Genomic DNA, 17,070 nt, shown 5'->3' with positions numbered 1-17,070 from the left:
AGCCTGGCAGGAAATCCCATTTTATTCTGAGGCCAGCATGAGCCACGCAGGCACAGGACCTGCCACCCTGGCAGTAAGACGGTTCCTGTGTCCCTTTTCTCTGCAGGTGCCTTCATCCCGGGAGTTCCTGTCCAGCCGGTGGTCCTGCGGTACCCAAATAAGCTGGTGAGTGTGTTCTGCGGATCTGTGTTCAGGCGGAAGCCCTGGGAGTGAGAACTGCAAGGTGTTTGAACACACGGGTTTTCCAGTCAACCCTGCTATGCCGAATATTCCCAAATATTCACGCACAGAATCCTGCCTTCATAGGTCAGGGAGTGGTCCTCCTCTCATGTGATCGATCCTGACATTTTCATGTGAACGTCCCCCCTCTCTGCCCAGTGTCCTCAGCAGCTGTCACTGTCCAGTTCACACTCTAGGAAAATTACAAATTAAGAATATTCAAGTTCTGAAAGGCTGGAGGCAGCAGGAGAGAAAGGAGTTAGGTGACTTTGTGGTTCATGTGCCTTTATCTTGCTTCTGTTGTGTGCAGAGGTTTTGTTTGTTCCAAGAGAACAAAATAAAAGAAGGGGTGTTTGGGGCTCAGAGCTCCCAGACAATCTTGATGGATCCCCAGCTCAGAGGCAGAGCTGGGACAGGACCTCAGAGCAGGTTCAGCCAGGGCCCTGCTGGTCTGTGCGTCGACATCTGCAAAGCAGCCATGGCTGCCCCCTTCTCCCAGGTGCCCTGTGGGAGCGGTTTTCATGCTGGCTGCGTCTCACTTCTGTAACCCCGTCCGTGGGTGACATCTCACCTTGATGGGCTGAGGGCCTTTGCAGCCGAGAGAGGTCCAAACACACTCGTGTCCCCGCCCTGCCTGGGCCCTGGACACACAGGAGTGGTTCTCCACTGAGGCACCTGAGGCAGATCTACTCGTAAAACAGAGCTTTCTCTCCATTGCAGTGTCTTTATGACAGCAAAGGAAGAAACCTACCAGCCAGGACATGGTGGGCTCTGGAGTCCCTGGTATAGACGGTGCAGAATTACATGTGACATCTGGGCCAGGCCTATAGGGTCTGAGATTTGCACACTGGGCCTAAGGGTGTGGACAGGTGCAGTGGAGGCTCTCTGAGTGGCCATTAAATAAATGTCAGTCAGAACTGGTCACCACGCAGACTGACAGATAAAATTGTTCTCGCAGCACAGCTGAAACTGAAGAGGTGTGTTTGTTCGTCAGTCTCTGCAAATAAGAGAATCTGTCATTGGTGTGTAGAATTCTAGATTTTCCATTTTTTTAGTTTGTCCCATGAACGTATTGTAAGCAAGGTTTCTTATAGGTTCCAGAGCACGCAGCTCGGGTGTCAGAGGCACCTGCTTTGCCTGTTTGTGGCCCATGTCCTGTGTTCAGCTGCATAGCCACAGGCGTAGCCCACTGCTGGCAGGTTTGAGCACAGACCTGCACAGAGGGGGCCACATGGGTGGCAGGGAACCCTATGCCAGGGGTTTTTGGAGCCTGTGAGAGGGGTGCATGGGTGTCAGGACTACAGAAGGAAAAAGCCTCCATAGGTGACCTTTGTCAGGGTAGAAACAGGTACCTGTCCTCCAGTGTCCCACCTCAGTGACTGCTGAGGCTGAGAATGGAGAGGGTCAGAAATGCCCAGTGGGGATCTGGCCTGGCACGGGAGTGCGGGAGACATGGCTCAGCAGTGGCTTGTTCTACCCCTTCCCAAACCTGGGGCCAACCTGCTTGAGTTAGGGGTGCATGCGAATGTGGTGGTGGAATTTGGCTGGGTGTCACAGGCCCTCATGAGCAAGTCTGAGGGAGCAGATGGACAAAGTCTCCTTGTTGTCAGTTGAGGTTGCCCGGGATACCTGGGGGGTGGGGGAGGGGCAGGAAAAGGAGCTTGGAGGGGGTCTTAGGTGGTGAGCACCCACCTTCTTCTCTGCCCCAGAGTGGACTTGGGAGGATGAGGAGCTCAGCATTTGGAGTCAGAGGAAGGTTAGAATAAGGGCAGGGAGGAGGGCAGCAGAGGAAGTTAGGATAAGGGCAGGGAGGGAGGGACCCGTGTGGCATCCCCAGGAATTTCTGATGCCCAACTCCCAGTCATGTTTCATCCATTCATTTCTTGCCCCCAGGACACCATCACGTGGACGTGGCAAGGCCCCGGAGCGTAAGTCAGACATTGTGCTGTCTCATTTGTCCTGTCCTCCCGGGAAAGTGCTCCAGTTAATTTAGCAAATGTGAAACCTGAACACGTGACCCGCTGCTATTTGACAGCAGTTAGGTTCACCCTGTTGTGGAAACTGAATGTAAAAATCTGGTATGTCCTCACACCCTGGGTTCCGGGACTTAAGTTCATTGCCTTCAGCCCCACTGGGAAGATAATTGTGAGAACCTTTCTCTTCCCACCTTGCGTCTGTCAGCTCAGTGATTACCATCCTGTCCCTGGAAAAGACAGCAGACTTCCAGGGGCTGCCCTCCTCTTGCTCAGCTCTTGGGGGGTGGGGGTGGGTGGGAGGGTGGAACATGGGATCCAGGCACATTAGGCCTCCAGGGTGCTGCCATGTGAGCTGGTTTTTGGAAATGGAAGTGTGGGTGCTGAGGCCAAGCAAGAGCCCTCCCACGGCCCCCAGGCCTTGTCAAGTGTTTGGAACAGAATGCGTGGGAGGTGCCATGAGGAGCGGCATGTCTGAGTGGTGGTCCTCACATTTCTGAGGCTGGAGTGTGGGGGTGGGTGGTGAGAAGCTGGGAGAAGGGCTGGAAGGGGCTCCTGGTGGCCTGGGCTTGAGGCTGTCGATGAGGCCAAAGTGGGGTGTGTAAGAGTGTTACAAGGGAGACTGTATCCAGGGAGTAGCGAGCGAAGGCCCAGGGGTGGGATTCTGGATGGCTCCCCATTTCCAACTTCTGCAAATAAAAAATTTTAAATGCTGGTTCTGAAGTCAGGAACTCTGGGAGCCAGGCATGGGAGTGGCATAAGCGAGGGCCTGTCCAGTCTGCACTGCCGTGAGATGACTGGGTGAGGACCGATGGGCAAGGTTTCCTGAGCTGGAAGACAAACTTGAGAAGCAATGGCTTGCAGGGCACATACTAAAGCTGCAGATATGAGCGTGTTTAATAAGAACAGTGAAGACCACTATGTAATAAAAGTAGCCTTTTTTCTCACTGTTGTATTTTAAGATTTAGATTTGGGCTGAAGAAGGCTCAGCATCTGTCTCCTGAAGGAGAATTAACTGCCCAGTACTGCCCTCTGCAGGGCAAGGGGGTTGAAGATTTTGCTAAACGGAATCTTCTCACCAATGCTATAAATCTGTTTGTTTTTAAGGTTAGAAATCCTGTGGCTCACCCTGTGTCAGTTTCACAATCAAATTGAAATTGAGGTTTGTATAAATATAGTGTTACACAATGTTACGTTGGGGTTATAAATACATTGTATCAAGGTCTTTTATAGATACGATGTTATGTTGTCTGTATAGATACAATGTTATATAGGTGTCTATGTGGATATGGTGTTAGTGGTATCTTGGGTTTTATATAGACACAACGTTACATTGATATCTCTACAGACACAATGTTATGTCATCTGTCTCTTGGAACCCTTGCCATTTCTCATGGCTCCTTACTAGTAGAGGTGCTTCCCAGTAGTTTTGCATCAATCGCTTGTCTCTTGGGTGATTTTTAATCTATTCAGATACAATTTTTTAAATCAACAAGGAAGGTAACCCCGTCATGCTTTTATTATGGTTAGTGCAGCTTAAGGCATATAAAATTGACACATATGCAATGAATAAATTTTTTAGCTTTATTTTTACTTGATACTAATACTGCTAAATTTGTCATACTGTCATCCTCTCTTTGATACTTGGTCAGATCATGTAGTCTGCCTTTCAGTTTGCATCCCACTGGATGTATCAGACAAAGTCACAACACCCATCCTCTCATCTAAATTAAATACAGCTATATTTGTTCAACTTGTAAATTTAATCTGAGTGGATGAGGAATAGAGTTTATTTTCTTAAAAAGGGAATTACCAGGCTACTCCTGCACCTGAAAATTAAAGATGAGTCATATGCAACTTAAGTATTTAATGAAACACTTTACTACCTTCCAATCAATTTTGCAGAGTAATACTGACTACAAATGAGCCGGCTTTCCGCCAAGTTTTTCATTTCAGTAGAATGTAAGCCACTTAATACTCAGGGCTGAGCCAAGGGTAGCAGCCCCACAGCTTAGGACATTTTATGTGGCTTGCCTGCTGGTGGCTCGGAGCACAGTGGAGCCAGGCTCTGAGAAAGACAAGCTGGGCCTGCCCTGGGCCTCCTGGTAGAAACAGCTCTATTTCAGATCTGGCTTCTTCTTGTGAGCATTGAAAAGAGGCTTCATGGCTTGTGAAATCCCTCTAAACATAATTCCTGATGTTTCTCCTCTGAGACGCTGGTGCTAATGTGAGGAACTGTTGCAATTTACGTCCTTCTTTTCAATGTAGCTGTAAGCAAAAGATTCAGTTATGAGAATTGATAGTATTTCGGGATATTCCTTGATTCTTAAATATTAGTGTTAAAGAAAACGGGCTCAATGGTGATTGTTTGCTTTTTCTGCATGGTAGGACTTATTTAAAACATTGGGTAGATGTCCAAAAGCTAATAATCTTTTACGTAAAAATAGCTTGTTGTGTTATCCTCAACAAAAAACTGAGACCTTTAGAAATAAAAGCACACATGTCATTCTTTTACATCTAAAAACTAAGCCCCTATGTGAAATTACAAATACAGTGTACCGGCCACAGCTGCGGTGTCCGGGGAGTGGGTACTCCTAGTGAGGAATGGCGAGTTGTGAATTTTCACACACACACACACGTGCATATATGTGCACGTGTGACCACTTCAAAGATGATTCTAGCGGGAAGTGCTTTGACAGATCTGAACTTTTTCAGACTCACAGTTGTCACTATAGTGGCATTGGTAAGGGGGGTGTCTTGTGATACTGTGCCAGTAACGCAGCCTTCTCTGTGTGCTTAGTTCCTTCCAGTGTACAACCCTTCAGAGGAGGAAAAGAAGGACCCCGCCCTGTATGCCAGCAATGTGCGACGCGTCATGGCCGAGTGAGTGCACCCTCTGTCTCCTCCTGGCCTCCTGATTTCCTTTCCCTAAGTATTACCCAGCACTCTTGTTTACCTGCTGTTTTCCTCCTCGGTGCTGCTAAAAACAAGAAAGCCAGTAGCTTTAGGAAGATGGGTTCTTGCAAAAGCTAGTGAACAGCATGGACTCGGCCTATTGGACATACACTTTATGTCTCCTGTTTTTGTCAAATGACATTTCTGCTTGTTCAGCATTTGGAAGATCCTTAAACATCACTTTATTTCACTCATGTAAGGTGTGCCCATAGCCATCAGTCACCCAGGTGCCGCATGTGTGGGCGCCCCAGTGTGACGGGCAGCAGAGCTGTCAGTGAGAGCAATGGCCTCTGCAGATTTCAGGGTCTGTCTGGGCTGGAATGTTCTCGAAGCTTCTCTCTCCATCTACCCACGCAGTGTTTATTAGTGTTCCTGCTCCATCTCACCAAGTTCAGTGTGGTAATTGTGTACCTAAGCTTGTACAGTAGCTCCTCCCACTTGTACTGCACCCGTGCCGCAGTCAGGAACGTGCTCACCTCCTATTTCTGGCCATTCCCAGCTTGTTCCAGGTAGTGGTAGTGTCAGCTCTTACACCTGCCCCTCTAACCGCCTTCATCCCTCCCATCCCGTCTTCTCCCCTCTCCTCCTCTCTCCTGTTCCAGGGCAGCAGGGGCTGCCTCTGACTTTGGCCACCTCGGTGCCTGCAGGGGGCTCAGCAGCTCAGCGGCTCTGACAGTGAGTGCCACTCGTTGGGGGTCCACGCGGCTGCAGAGGGGGCTTTAACAGTTGCTATTGCTGACCTGTGTGGCTTAGACTTCTAAGATAAAGCATTTCGGTATGCACATTGCACCCCACTTTAATGCATTCTATAAGACTCCACTGAGCAAAATCATGCATCTCACCTCAACATACATGAATTAACACTCAGCAAGCTGTCCTGTCTTTGTCCACAGGCTCCTCAAGAAATTGGGCGCTAGGGATAGAGTGCAGTGAGACACTCCTCCCCTTGCCTTGGGCTCCCCGCTCCCCCCCCCCCACACACACACAAAACTCCCTCTTCTTTTCCCTGTCTGATTCACACTGGCCACCAGGATGCGCTTGATCCTCAACTTTTGGGAAGTCAGGGTACTCAATAACACCCTTGTTTAACCTCTTGATAAAAAAAAAAAATAATAATGTCCATCCATGGAATTGCAGGCTCAACAGGTTGGGTATAAATATTCTTAGTACACACTGAAATAAATTACCTGTTAACATTTTTAAAGATATGTATCCTAAAGAAACTGTCCATATTAATTCAAAGGAAGAGGACAGATAACCCATGGGTCACCCCCTCACCTCAGCGGCTGCAGGAGAATTTCAGTGGGTTGTCACCTCTTTCATCTCTAGTTCTCACCTTCAAATGCACCTGGGAGGGGCCAGGATCCCCAAGGGCTCTGTGGACAGCCCATCAGCCAGCCTCATCCCCCTTCCTGAGGAATAATTCTGGCTTCTGTCCCCCAAGGATTATACCTGAGTTTGTCAAGGAGAATGTCAAAGTCACTGTTTCCTTCTCATGTGATTGCAACAGGAACTTTTATCAAATGACTGAAGCCCATTCAGTTATTGGGGTGGGGAGAAGATTAGTTTTCTATACTTGGTAGATTTCCTACCTTGAGTGTTTTCTTTAACAGGAAAGGTTATTTCTCATGAACCCTGATGCAGCTCTGAGAATGGCCAAGTTCTGACTCTCCCAGCTTCAGGGAGGTGTCAGCTCTGAGAAGAGCAATCCCTGGTCACTTGTGAAGAATTGAGCTTCTCCATAAAACACCCCGTGGGGTGGTGGTGTCGTCTTTAAGGCCCAAATGCATGGTTGTTTCCTAATGGGGTGCAAACTTGGGCAGCCCAAGTTCTAAGTAATTGAAATTTAGGGTCAGCGATTAGGCATTTATGTTCAGTACTAAACATGACCTTCCCACATTGCCCTTCTGTGCATCTCGGCGTTCAGAGTCCTCCCTCACGTACTAACCGCTGTGTGAGGAGGTACCCCAGGGGCTCAGAGCAGGGTGCAGGACACGCATGCAGCACTGCCTCTGCCAGGGTGTCTGCCATCGGAGCAGACTCAAAGAGACCACAGGGGCTCCTGTGACTTGGGACCGCTGCCGTGCAGGACGTTCACGGCAGGGCCTCCTCTCTGCTGCAGGGCCCTGGGCGTCTCCGTGACTGACTACACCTTTGAGGACTGCCAGCTGGCCCTGGCGGAAGGACAGCTTCGGCTCCCTGCAGACACCTGCCTTCTGGAATTCGCCAGGCTGGTGCGGGGCCTGGGGTGAGTGCCTGGGTTTTTTGACTCATGATCAGTTCGTCAGAAAGGGCACTCCCTCGAATGCCGTGACAAGCGTTGGGGCTGTGATGTGTGACAGGGCAGGTGCGATGTGTTCAGCAGTGAGGAAAAGCTTGGTGCTGGACCAGAACTCCGGGCAGAACCGCACAGGGGCCTCCACCCTGCAGGTGTTGGGGACCACGCTGGAGGTCACAGCTGCGCCTGGGGCTGCCCGATGTCACTCGAGACAGGGCATCAAGGAGAGCTGGAGTGCTTGTTCTGGCAGTCTGGTCATTTTCCTCTTTTCTATGCCAACTTCAGCCCACACTGAAGTCCCGAAAAGCCCCTCATGGCTGGTGCCATGCTCTCTGGAGCTGCCCCCGAAGGACGTCCTGCTCACAGGCCGCCCTGCCGAGGGGTGTACATGCTTAGGCAGAGCATTGCGTGCCTTCAAGTTATTAGAAGCCTGTTCTTGAAAACTAGCAGCTTGGTCTATAAGTCATGTTGATAATTTGTTGGGTCTTAAAACAGTAAGCCTCCTATTTTTGGCATTCTGTGATTTTATTGAAAAAAAACTTCCTCTCTCTTTATTTAGCCTAAAACCAGAAAAACTTGAAAAAGATCTGGATAGATACGCGGAAAGTGCTGGAATGAAGAGGGGGGCAAAGATCAACGTCTCGGAGTTTGCGGCTTACCTGGAAGTGCCTGTCTCCGACCCACTGGCCGACATGTTCTCCCTGTTTGACGAGGTAGCACATCACCCAGTGGCGGTGGCAAAACCTTTGGCTTCAAAGTATACATTGTTTTCCTTGTAATATAAACATTCTGTTGACAGTTTTGGAAGTAGAGAAGGAAAAACCACCCCTCAGTGGCCCCATCCTACCAGCCTACCCTGTCCTCGGGAGTATTTTCTCCCATGGTTTTAAATGCACAAAGAATCTGCCATTTCAGTTAGCATGTGCTGATAAACATGTCTGTAGTGTGTGTTTCCTTAGATCAGATCACTAAAAGGCTGAGTGATATCACACAGCAGTGCTGGCCTAGCCCCTGCCGTGTCCCTTCCCAGAGGCCTCCACTGACCAGCCCAGCCAGGCCTTCAGAATTTCTAAGCATGGCCTCTTTCTGGATGCTCGGCTTAGTGGTTCCCCATCGCCTCAGTCTAAAGCTTGGGGGTCTCCCCCTAGAGAGCAACCCCTCCCCTCTCCACCACACACATCGTAGTCGGTCGTATGTGCTGGCTGCACAGAGTCAACACGTCACTGCAGCTCTGGGAATGGGGGTGGCCTTTCATGTTTGGGAGTGGGGGAGACAGAGAGCCAGGAGGGCAGGCTGCCATGTAGCCAGAAACCACCCACGCCTGGCCACTCTGGACGTTTGAATCGCAGTGCAGACCCCTGTGCGGTACGTCCTGTAGGAGCAGTCAGCGTGGCACAGTGTGTGTGAAGGGGCTCCTTCAGCCACGAATGTTCCCTGTGAATAACGTAGTATGTTGTGTGAATAATGGAGCATGTAGCATGTGGACAACATAGTGTGTTCTGTGTGAACACTTAGAATTTCATGTGTGTGCAACACAGCATATTCCGTGTGACAACGTTGCATGTTCTGTGTGGCCACAAGGTGCACCGTGGTGGAACTCAAAGAGGCTGGTGAGTGATGTGGGCTTTAGAGACCCCATGAGTGTGCAGGTTTGTGGCACCACAGTGTGCAGTTGAGCAGGCGGCCCATGTGGGCGACTCCTGGTGTAAAGCAGCTGTGGGGTGGGTTTGTGGCTACATCTCACTCAGGCACTGTGACAACAGGTCAGGTTTGAAATACAAGAGTGAGCATGGTTTCAGCTGGTGACATCTTGGTGATGCATTATCATCACTGAGCACCGGACATCTTGCCACAGTGTGTGGGTTCATTTTTATTTTTCACAGTGTCAAGGGCACAGTGTTCTTACAAGGTAGGAATATCCTCCATTTCACAGAGAGCCTCAGACCCAAGATTAAACACCTTCCCAGAGTCAGAGGCATAGGCGTGGGACCCAGTGTGCTCGGCCTGTGTGGTGTCATCACCTTGGGCTCACCTTTGATTTGCACACTCACTGTGTGGTCACTAGCAGGCTAGGTTTCAGAGCCCAGAAGTGAGCCCCGTGGGCAGGTCTGTTTTTCTGGAAGGCAGGCAACAGTCGTCATGCTGCACATACTTTCCTGCGTGCCTTCATGTGACAGTCACACTGAAGATTCATTCTAGCAGCCTAAAGAGTGGAGAAGCCAGTGGTTAGGAGCGTACTTCAGATGCTCTGTCCATGTAGACACATGATCTCAAGTTTGTGTGAAAATAACCTTGTGTTGACACTCAGCAGCCAGTGTTGAACCCCAGCTCCCAGGGAGGTGCCGGACTGCCCCTGACAGAGCGTCTCTCTTTCGCAGAGCGGGAGTGGCGAGATGGACCCTCGGGAGTACGTGGTCGCCTTGTCTGTCGTCTGCCGGCCTGCCCAGACCCTGGACACCATACAGCTGGCCTTCAAGGCAAGTGCGGGGTTCACATGAGTTTAATTTATGGGGACAGTGAGACGTGGGTTACAGGTGGAGCACACCTGTAGGTGGGAGGGCGGGTCACGCTAAGGGGCTCAGCACTCCCTAGGGCGGCACGCTGGTTCTGGCCATGCTGCCAGGTGGGTCAGGGCCTCCGGGAGGAGGAACAGGCCACCCTGGGCAGGCAGTGGGCCCGGCGGGGCCTGAGGATGGAGGAGGAGACCTCGGGGTGACCTTGCTTTGCAGATGTACGGGTCTCAGGAGGATGGTAGCATAGACGAGGACGCCCTGTCCAGCATCCTCAAGACGGCATTAGGGGTGGCAGAACTCACCGTGACCGACCTCTTTCGGGCCATCGACCAGGAGGAGAAGGGGAGGATCACGTTTGGTGAGAGGCCCGGGAGCAGGGAGGGTGGCCCACTGGTGCCAGAAGTGAGGACACACATGGAACCCCCACCCACCTGTGCTTGTCAGGTCACCCTGTGTCTTCTGCAACAGAGATTATCAGGAGGAAGGTTCTTCCTAAAACCTGGCCAGGAAGGGTGGGAGCTTTCAATCTGACTTCTGCAGGCGATGAATAGAGCCAAATTCCAAGCCCCGTAGACCTGGGACCAGGATGAACGTCGTCCTGGGGGCTGTGGGCACGTGTGCCAGGCCAGGGCAGGGCCTCTGCCATCAGGGTTCAGTGCCGGAGCAAGTCACCTTCCCTGAGGACTCTGCTGGACTGCTCCTCTCTAGAAGGTTTGGCTTCATCACCTGTGGCTGCACAGAGCAGGCTGGCCCGGATCCTGGGGGGCTAGGACCTGAAACCCGCCTGTAGCTGGGGGGCTGGGCAGTAGGATCTCGGAAGGCGTTCTGCTCAGGGCACTGGCCAGAGTGCGCATTTCACAATGAGTAAGTGTTCTTGCTGAAAAACTAGCAGACATTTGCTCAAGAAAGGTCATCGTGCACGTCTTGTTTGGACATGTTTTAAAATTGCATCCAAATGTCAGGCACGGGTGTGGGGTGGGAGGTGGTTGTTATTTGTGTGTGTGTGTGTGTGTGTGTGTGTGTGTGTGTGTGTGTGTGTCTGCATTAAAGTAGGCCCTGCTTCCCAGTGGATTTGGGGGTTGTTAGTGAGGTTGGTGATGAGCCTGATCAGCTGCAGACTTTTCCAGTAAAGGCCGTTCCAGGTTTCCTACAAGGAGACATGGATGACCCTGGAGCCTGCAGCCTTCTACACCCAAGGCCTCTGAGCATCACCTGCTCTCAGGATGCCTGAATGCAAGCCTGAGGGTGCTCTCCACTCAACACCAGCCCTGGCCACTGGGAGATGCACAGGCAGGGAGGCATTCAGGCCCTGTGACCAGCTTGCAGGGTGACCCTCCATGCACTCATGGTCTCCAGTCAGACATCCATCAGTAGCATCTGCCTCATGGCGTATCAGTCACCACACGGACGCTCGTCCTGACCCTGAACCAGCTCTTGTGATAAGCAGCACCTCCCTCACATGCATTGAGTCCCCAGAGTGCCCAGAATTGTGCCATTTCTTTAGCTTTCCCCCAAGCAAGAGTAACTGAGTAGATACAGTGGCTGCCCCTTTGCTTTTGCTATGATTTTATGCGCAGCAGAGAAAAACTGAGTGTGGGTCTTGTCCTCACCTCTAAGACCATGAACACAAACCCCACCCCTGCCAGAGCGGTGGCGGGGCGGTGAGTGGGGGTGGTGGGGGTGTACGGGGCGGGGGGGGGGGGGGGGGAGTCACGTAGGCCCAGGGAAGAGCTCCAGACTCTAGATGTCTGCTCCTGAAGCCCCTGTAACCATGTGCCCTCGTCTCTCCAGCCGACTTCGGCAGGTTTGCAGAAACATACCCCGACTTTGCAGAGGAGTATCTGTACCCTGACCAGCCGCCTTTCGAGAGCTGTGCACAGACGCCTCCCGCTCTCACCCCCAACGGCTTCTGTGCTGACTTCAGCCCCGAGAACTCGGATGCTGGGAGGAAGCCTGTGCGGAAGAAACTGGACTAGGACTGAGGGTGCTGGAGAGACGAGACTGCTCCCCGGCAGTCGCCACCCACCTCCGCATGGCCACGAGCCCTCTGCTGTGACCATCTCCGGGCTCCACTCTCCATGTCGGCTGCTCGGTCACTGTCCCCAGGCCCAAGTGCCAGAGGCTGGGGTGTTTCCATTTTGCTCCTCTGTGGGGCACCGGCCTGAGGGGCGCCTGCGGGGCATCTGGAAGGAAACCTTATGCTCACTCCACCCGGACTCCTCACAGCAAGACCGCGTGGGGCATGTCCTACCCACCTTGGCAGGGCTCAGGGGTCTCCCTGCGGGCAGGTCCTCAAGGGGTGGGTGGACACCAGGTGTGGCTTGTTTTCAAGTGTCCTGGGTTCAGATTGTCATCTCACTCTTTCCACGCGGCCCCTGTTGGTCAGTTCGAGGCATGTGCACAGACAGGCAGCTTCCATGCACACTCAAAAAGCGGGGCATGTGGCATGTGTTCAATTCCAGACAAACCCTGTGTCGACTTGTGGAGTCACAGTGTGGCTGGCCCGCCAGCGGTTTTTAAACATTTTTATATTTGTGGGAGTTCATGAGTATTTTATAAACCTCATTTAGATACTACAGGAAACATTCAGCATTTTTTTTAAAAGAAGAAAGTTGTTTTTCTACTTCATTTTCCTTTGAGGGTCAGAGGATATTTATTTATGGGCCCTTTTTTTGATAGACTCTGAGGCTGTCTGTGGCTTTGACTTCACTCTCTCTGGCCTCTCCACCAGGTCAGTTTCCCTCCTGTTTGGGCCACCAGGAGTTCCAGCCCAGAACTGCTATCTCCCATCCTTAATCCTTTTGAATCCCCCTCTTTTTTTTTATAATCGTTACCAGCTTGGTATTTCTGTTTTAATATGACGTCATTTACTTCACTGTAGTGTCAGCTCCGAGGCATTGAACATGGGTGGCATGTTTGGCTGTGCACCTCCAGCAGCCCTGGGGCAGCGCGTCCTGCTCGGAGGGTGGCCATCCCTCCCCTGCTCCGCTCTGGTGAGTGGACAAAGCAGCTGCCCCTGCTGAGCTGCACGGACAGACGGACGGGCGGAAACTGGAGAGCAGCAGAGCTGGTGATTGCCTCAGGCTGATGCCCCGCCTGTCAGGGTCACGAGGCCGCATAGGTCTGTCAGGGACCAACTCCAGTCCCGCCCTGGGACAGAGGAGGAGCAGTCTCCTGGCACCAGAAGGGGGACACTGTGCTGGTGGTGCCTTTGTTCTTCCTGAAATCCCCTTGGTTCACTTGTTTAGGACAGAATTGGAACCTGTCCTTAAAGCACAATCAAAACCACAGACTCCAGTTGGTGTCCTGAAGCAAAGCCTCTGGGTTCCTTTGGGGGGAATTTTTTTTTTTCTAAAATGAATTGAATTTTGTATTTGGGGCATCTCTACTGAAAGTGACCACCAGGGCCAGAAGCACAGGGAAGATGTTTACTGATTTCCCGAGGCATCCATGACGTGCATTTCTACCAGTAGACGCCAGGAAAACCCTTAACTCCGGTTCAGCTGTCCCCTCCCCCTGTTTCAGCTGCTCACTGCCAGCCAGGACGCACACAGGGGGCGGGTGCTGAGGGCCATCAGGGGTACTCGGGCTGCTGGACACCACAGAAACTCAGATGCAGCCTCGGTGGCTAACGGTGGTTAATTTTATAATCATAAAATGTATAAAGATTCATTTTTCAAAGAGAAAAACCCACCAATGACCAATGAAGGAGGTGAGTAAACTAAGATGTTCTGAGGGAGGGGGCCTGAATTTGGCCTCCATCCTCCAGGTCTGTGCATGAAGGGTTTTTTGAATGAAATGCCACAGTGCATTTTCAGGAAAAAAATCTCTGAAAAACAGACTTTGAATGGATGTTTGCTCCTCCTGATCCCTTTTCTTTCTTGTAGTGACTCAATGGCATTCGGAACTGTGAATGTACATAGTGTCGGAATAAACCCCATTAGTATGAGACGACACGGCCAAGTGCAGCCCTGGCCCCTCCACATGCGGGGCCCTGTGGGGACATGGGGGTCCTGCTGGGATGGGGGGTCCTGCTAGAACGTGGGGCCCTGCTGGAAAGGGTGCCATGTGAAGAACTTTGGGTTTGTAACGGAATGAATAAAATGTAGTCCTATGTACTTGAAGATGCTCTTTGTTACGTGTAGTTTTTTTATTAGAAAGATAACATTTCTTAGGCTGTGACAGGAGAGGCGGTCAAGATGAGATTCTAGCATGTTTGGGAAGCACAGTGATTAAAATTCTGTAGAAGCAGTTTCTCGATAGCGAAGGGGCACTGTGGAGTGGCTCGATACCCTGTGGGCAGTGGTGGCATTTCCCAGAACTCAGACTTGCGTAGCTGTCTCCCTGGTTCTGTAATTTCTGTATGTTGAGCATATACACCTTAAACACACTTTGCCGTCCTTCTTTTAAATCCGTAAAGGATTTATAAATAAAAGTAAAGCAGATAGAACTGTTGTATTCCAATCCCAAACACTGTACAAGAGAACATCGAGGGTGTGTGGCCACTGGCTCAGGACTCAGGTAACACTCAGGGATGAGGTTTCTTCGCAGAAGTGAGTCAGGAGCCCCACAGAAGTGACAGGAGGAGGACACGCACAGGGACTACATTCACGCAGCAGCCGCTGTTACTTCTTTGTGCTTGTAGGCCCTTTTTAACATAATAAATGAGTCTTGCCTTTGAAATTGGTTAAATTGATTTGTTTTAAGTAAAGGAAAGGGATAAAGCAAAGACAGGATCTGGACATTTTACATCCAGAGATGGACACAGCTTTGCAGTCGAAACGAAAGGTCACCACAGCCATGGGCATTGAATGGCATGAAAGTGGGCATGGTGGCTTGCAGGTGGATGGGAATGTCGCTTCTATGTGTTCAGCTCTCCTGCGTTGTGATTGGAACAGGCTGTGGTGGGACCCATGCACGGGCTGGCTCAGTACTGACAACAGGGCCATCTCTGCCATTTAATATTGTCAAGAGCTGGTTAGGTTCTGATTAATTCTCTTACATGTAATAAAAGAGTAAGAATCCAAAATTTTGTTTCCAATCGAAATGGAGGAACAGAGATTGAATCCACCCTCCCCCCTAGTGGGAAACTCTGATGGGTATTTTTCTCAGTAGCGAGGAAATAGGCAAAACATTGCCCTGGTCCAGCTGAACACAGCTTCCAAGCAAGACCTGAAAGGATGGCCAGGCTGTATATCAGTAACTCACCTGCAGCCCCAAGCCAAGTTCCAGGATATTCACAGGAATGCAAAATTATCCAGCACCCTGCAAAGTAGAAGTCACAATCCCTGGCATCCAATCCCTAGATGCATTAACAACAACAAAGGCAGGAAACAATGATCAGTAATCAGTAGAAACAGACCCAGAAATGACTCTGATGATGGAATTGGGTGAAGTCCGTTTGTTATACAACGTCACTGTATTACCTTGTTTAGAAAGCCAGCGAAAGACAAGATTGAATATCTTCAGTAGAGACATGCGAGGTCTTTTATGGGATCAATATGAATTCCAGCATGAAAACTACAATGTTTGAAATTCCAGCATGAAAACTACAATGTTTGAAATGCTAAATACACAGGCTGAGTAGCGGTGGGTTTGACATCACAAGAACAGACGGTGAGTGGACTTGAAGGCACAGCAGTACAAACCATTCAGAACAAAGAAAAGATGAAAGTGTGAACCGGGCATCAGTGAGCTGTGGAACTTTCTCCAAGGAAAGGGGCAAACTGGAAAAAATATTTAGAGAAGTACTTTTCCAAACTTGATGAAAACCGTGAATCCACAGATCCAAGGAGCTCAGTGAAGTCCAAGCACAGGAACCATGATGGAAACCACACCAGGCACATCCGTGTTCAAACAAAGGGTAAAGAGAGAACCAACCAGAGGAGAGAAGACACATTTCATGCAAGGAACAAAAATATTCAGGTTTCTCATTAGGAATGAGACCAACTAGAAGACAGTGGAGCAACATCTACAAAACAGGAAGAGAAAAAGACAACTGCCAACCTAGAATTCTTTACTCAGCAAAGATATTTTTCCAAAGAGAAATAAAGCTGCTTTGGACATATAAAAGCTGCAAGAACTCATCACTGGCAGCCCCTCACTACAAGGAATGTTGAAATAAGTCCTTAAACCAGAGAGAAAATCATAGCACTTTGAATCTGGACCTACACTAGGAATGCAGAGGACCAGAAATGGTAATCACATAGGCAAATATAAGCACTTTTTCTTATTACTTAAATCTTTTTTTATTTATTAATTATTGATGTCGAGAGGAAAGGCGAAGGAGTGATGGAAACATCCATGATGAGAATCATTGATCAGCTGCCTCCTGCACGCCCCCTACTGGAGAGCAAACCCACAACCAGGGCATGTGCCCTGACCATGAATCAAACTATAATCTCCTGGTTTGTGCATCAACACTCAACCACTGAGCCACACTGACTGAGCATTATTTAAATCTCTTTAAAAGAAGATTGAGCCCTAGCCAGTCTTGCTCAGTGGATATCGCATCGGCCTGTGGACTGAAGGGTCCTGGGTTCGATGCTGGTCAAAGGTCAAAAGCAACCACTAACATAACACAACAGAGATTTGGCTAATAATCCCACAAAAGAAGAGGAAACTAAAAATTTTAAAACTCAATACAAAAGACAGCAGAAAAGGAGAAAAGGGGAACAGAGAACACATTGGAAAAATAGAAAACATATAGTCAATTTAGATTTAAACACAACCACATCAATATTCACATTAAATGTAAATGGTCTAAATACCGCTTCCACCACCCCCACCCCAAATAGTAGAAACTGTCAGCTTGGATATAAAAGCAAGACCCAACTATATCATGCGCATAAGAAACACAGTTTACATATGAAAACACAAATCAGCTAAAAGGAAAAGAATGGGTGCTCGCTCTAATCAAAAGAAACATGCAGTGGCTGTTTTAACAGCAAATTTGACTTCAGAGCACAGGTTGTGAGCAGGTCCAGCAAAATCACTACATGATAAGGATTCAGATCCCCAGGAGGACATGCGATCCTAAGTGTGTATGCCCCTGGAAACAGCTTCCACAGGGTGAAGCAGGAGGATAAACCAGAAGGAAACCAGTCCACACTCTTATACTGGGAGATACCAA

General features: G+C 49.9%; 1 protein-coding gene across 2 annotated transcripts in view; it reads left to right on the top strand.

The window, feature by feature from the left end:
• LPCAT1 (lysophosphatidylcholine acyltransferase 1) overlaps window positions 1-14,062 on the top strand; it is a 36,421-nt gene extending 22,359 nt beyond the window's left edge. The window contains exons 6-14 of one of the 2 annotated variants that reach the window (XM_059694646.1): window positions 107-165; window positions 2,113-2,147; window positions 3,300-3,354; window positions 4,993-5,075; window positions 7,270-7,395; window positions 7,985-8,138; window positions 9,804-9,902; window positions 10,155-10,296; window positions 11,730-12,058. In XM_059694646.1, the coding sequence (XP_059550629.1) occupies window positions 107-165; window positions 2,113-2,147; window positions 3,300-3,354; window positions 4,993-5,075; window positions 7,270-7,395; window positions 7,985-8,138; window positions 9,804-9,902; window positions 10,155-10,296; window positions 11,730-11,914 (938 nt within the window). In that variant the 3' untranslated portion in view covers window positions 11,915-12,058. Of the gene's footprint in view, window positions 1-106; window positions 166-2,112; window positions 2,148-3,299; window positions 3,355-4,992; window positions 5,076-7,269; window positions 7,396-7,984; window positions 8,139-9,803; window positions 9,903-10,154; window positions 10,297-11,729 lie in introns of both variants that reach the window. The other variant, XM_059694645.1, reaches the window with a different exon arrangement.
• Window positions 14,063-17,070: the final 3,008 nt, after the last annotated feature.

The sequence above is a fragment of the Myotis daubentonii genome, chromosome 4 (genome assembly GCF_963259705.1).
Source record: "Myotis daubentonii chromosome 4, mMyoDau2.1, whole genome shotgun sequence".
In the NCBI taxonomy this organism is placed as follows: domain Eukaryota; kingdom Metazoa; phylum Chordata; class Mammalia; order Chiroptera; family Vespertilionidae; genus Myotis; species Myotis daubentonii.
Note: the sequence above shows the minus strand (reverse complement) of the source record. Positions and strands in the feature narration are given on the sequence as shown.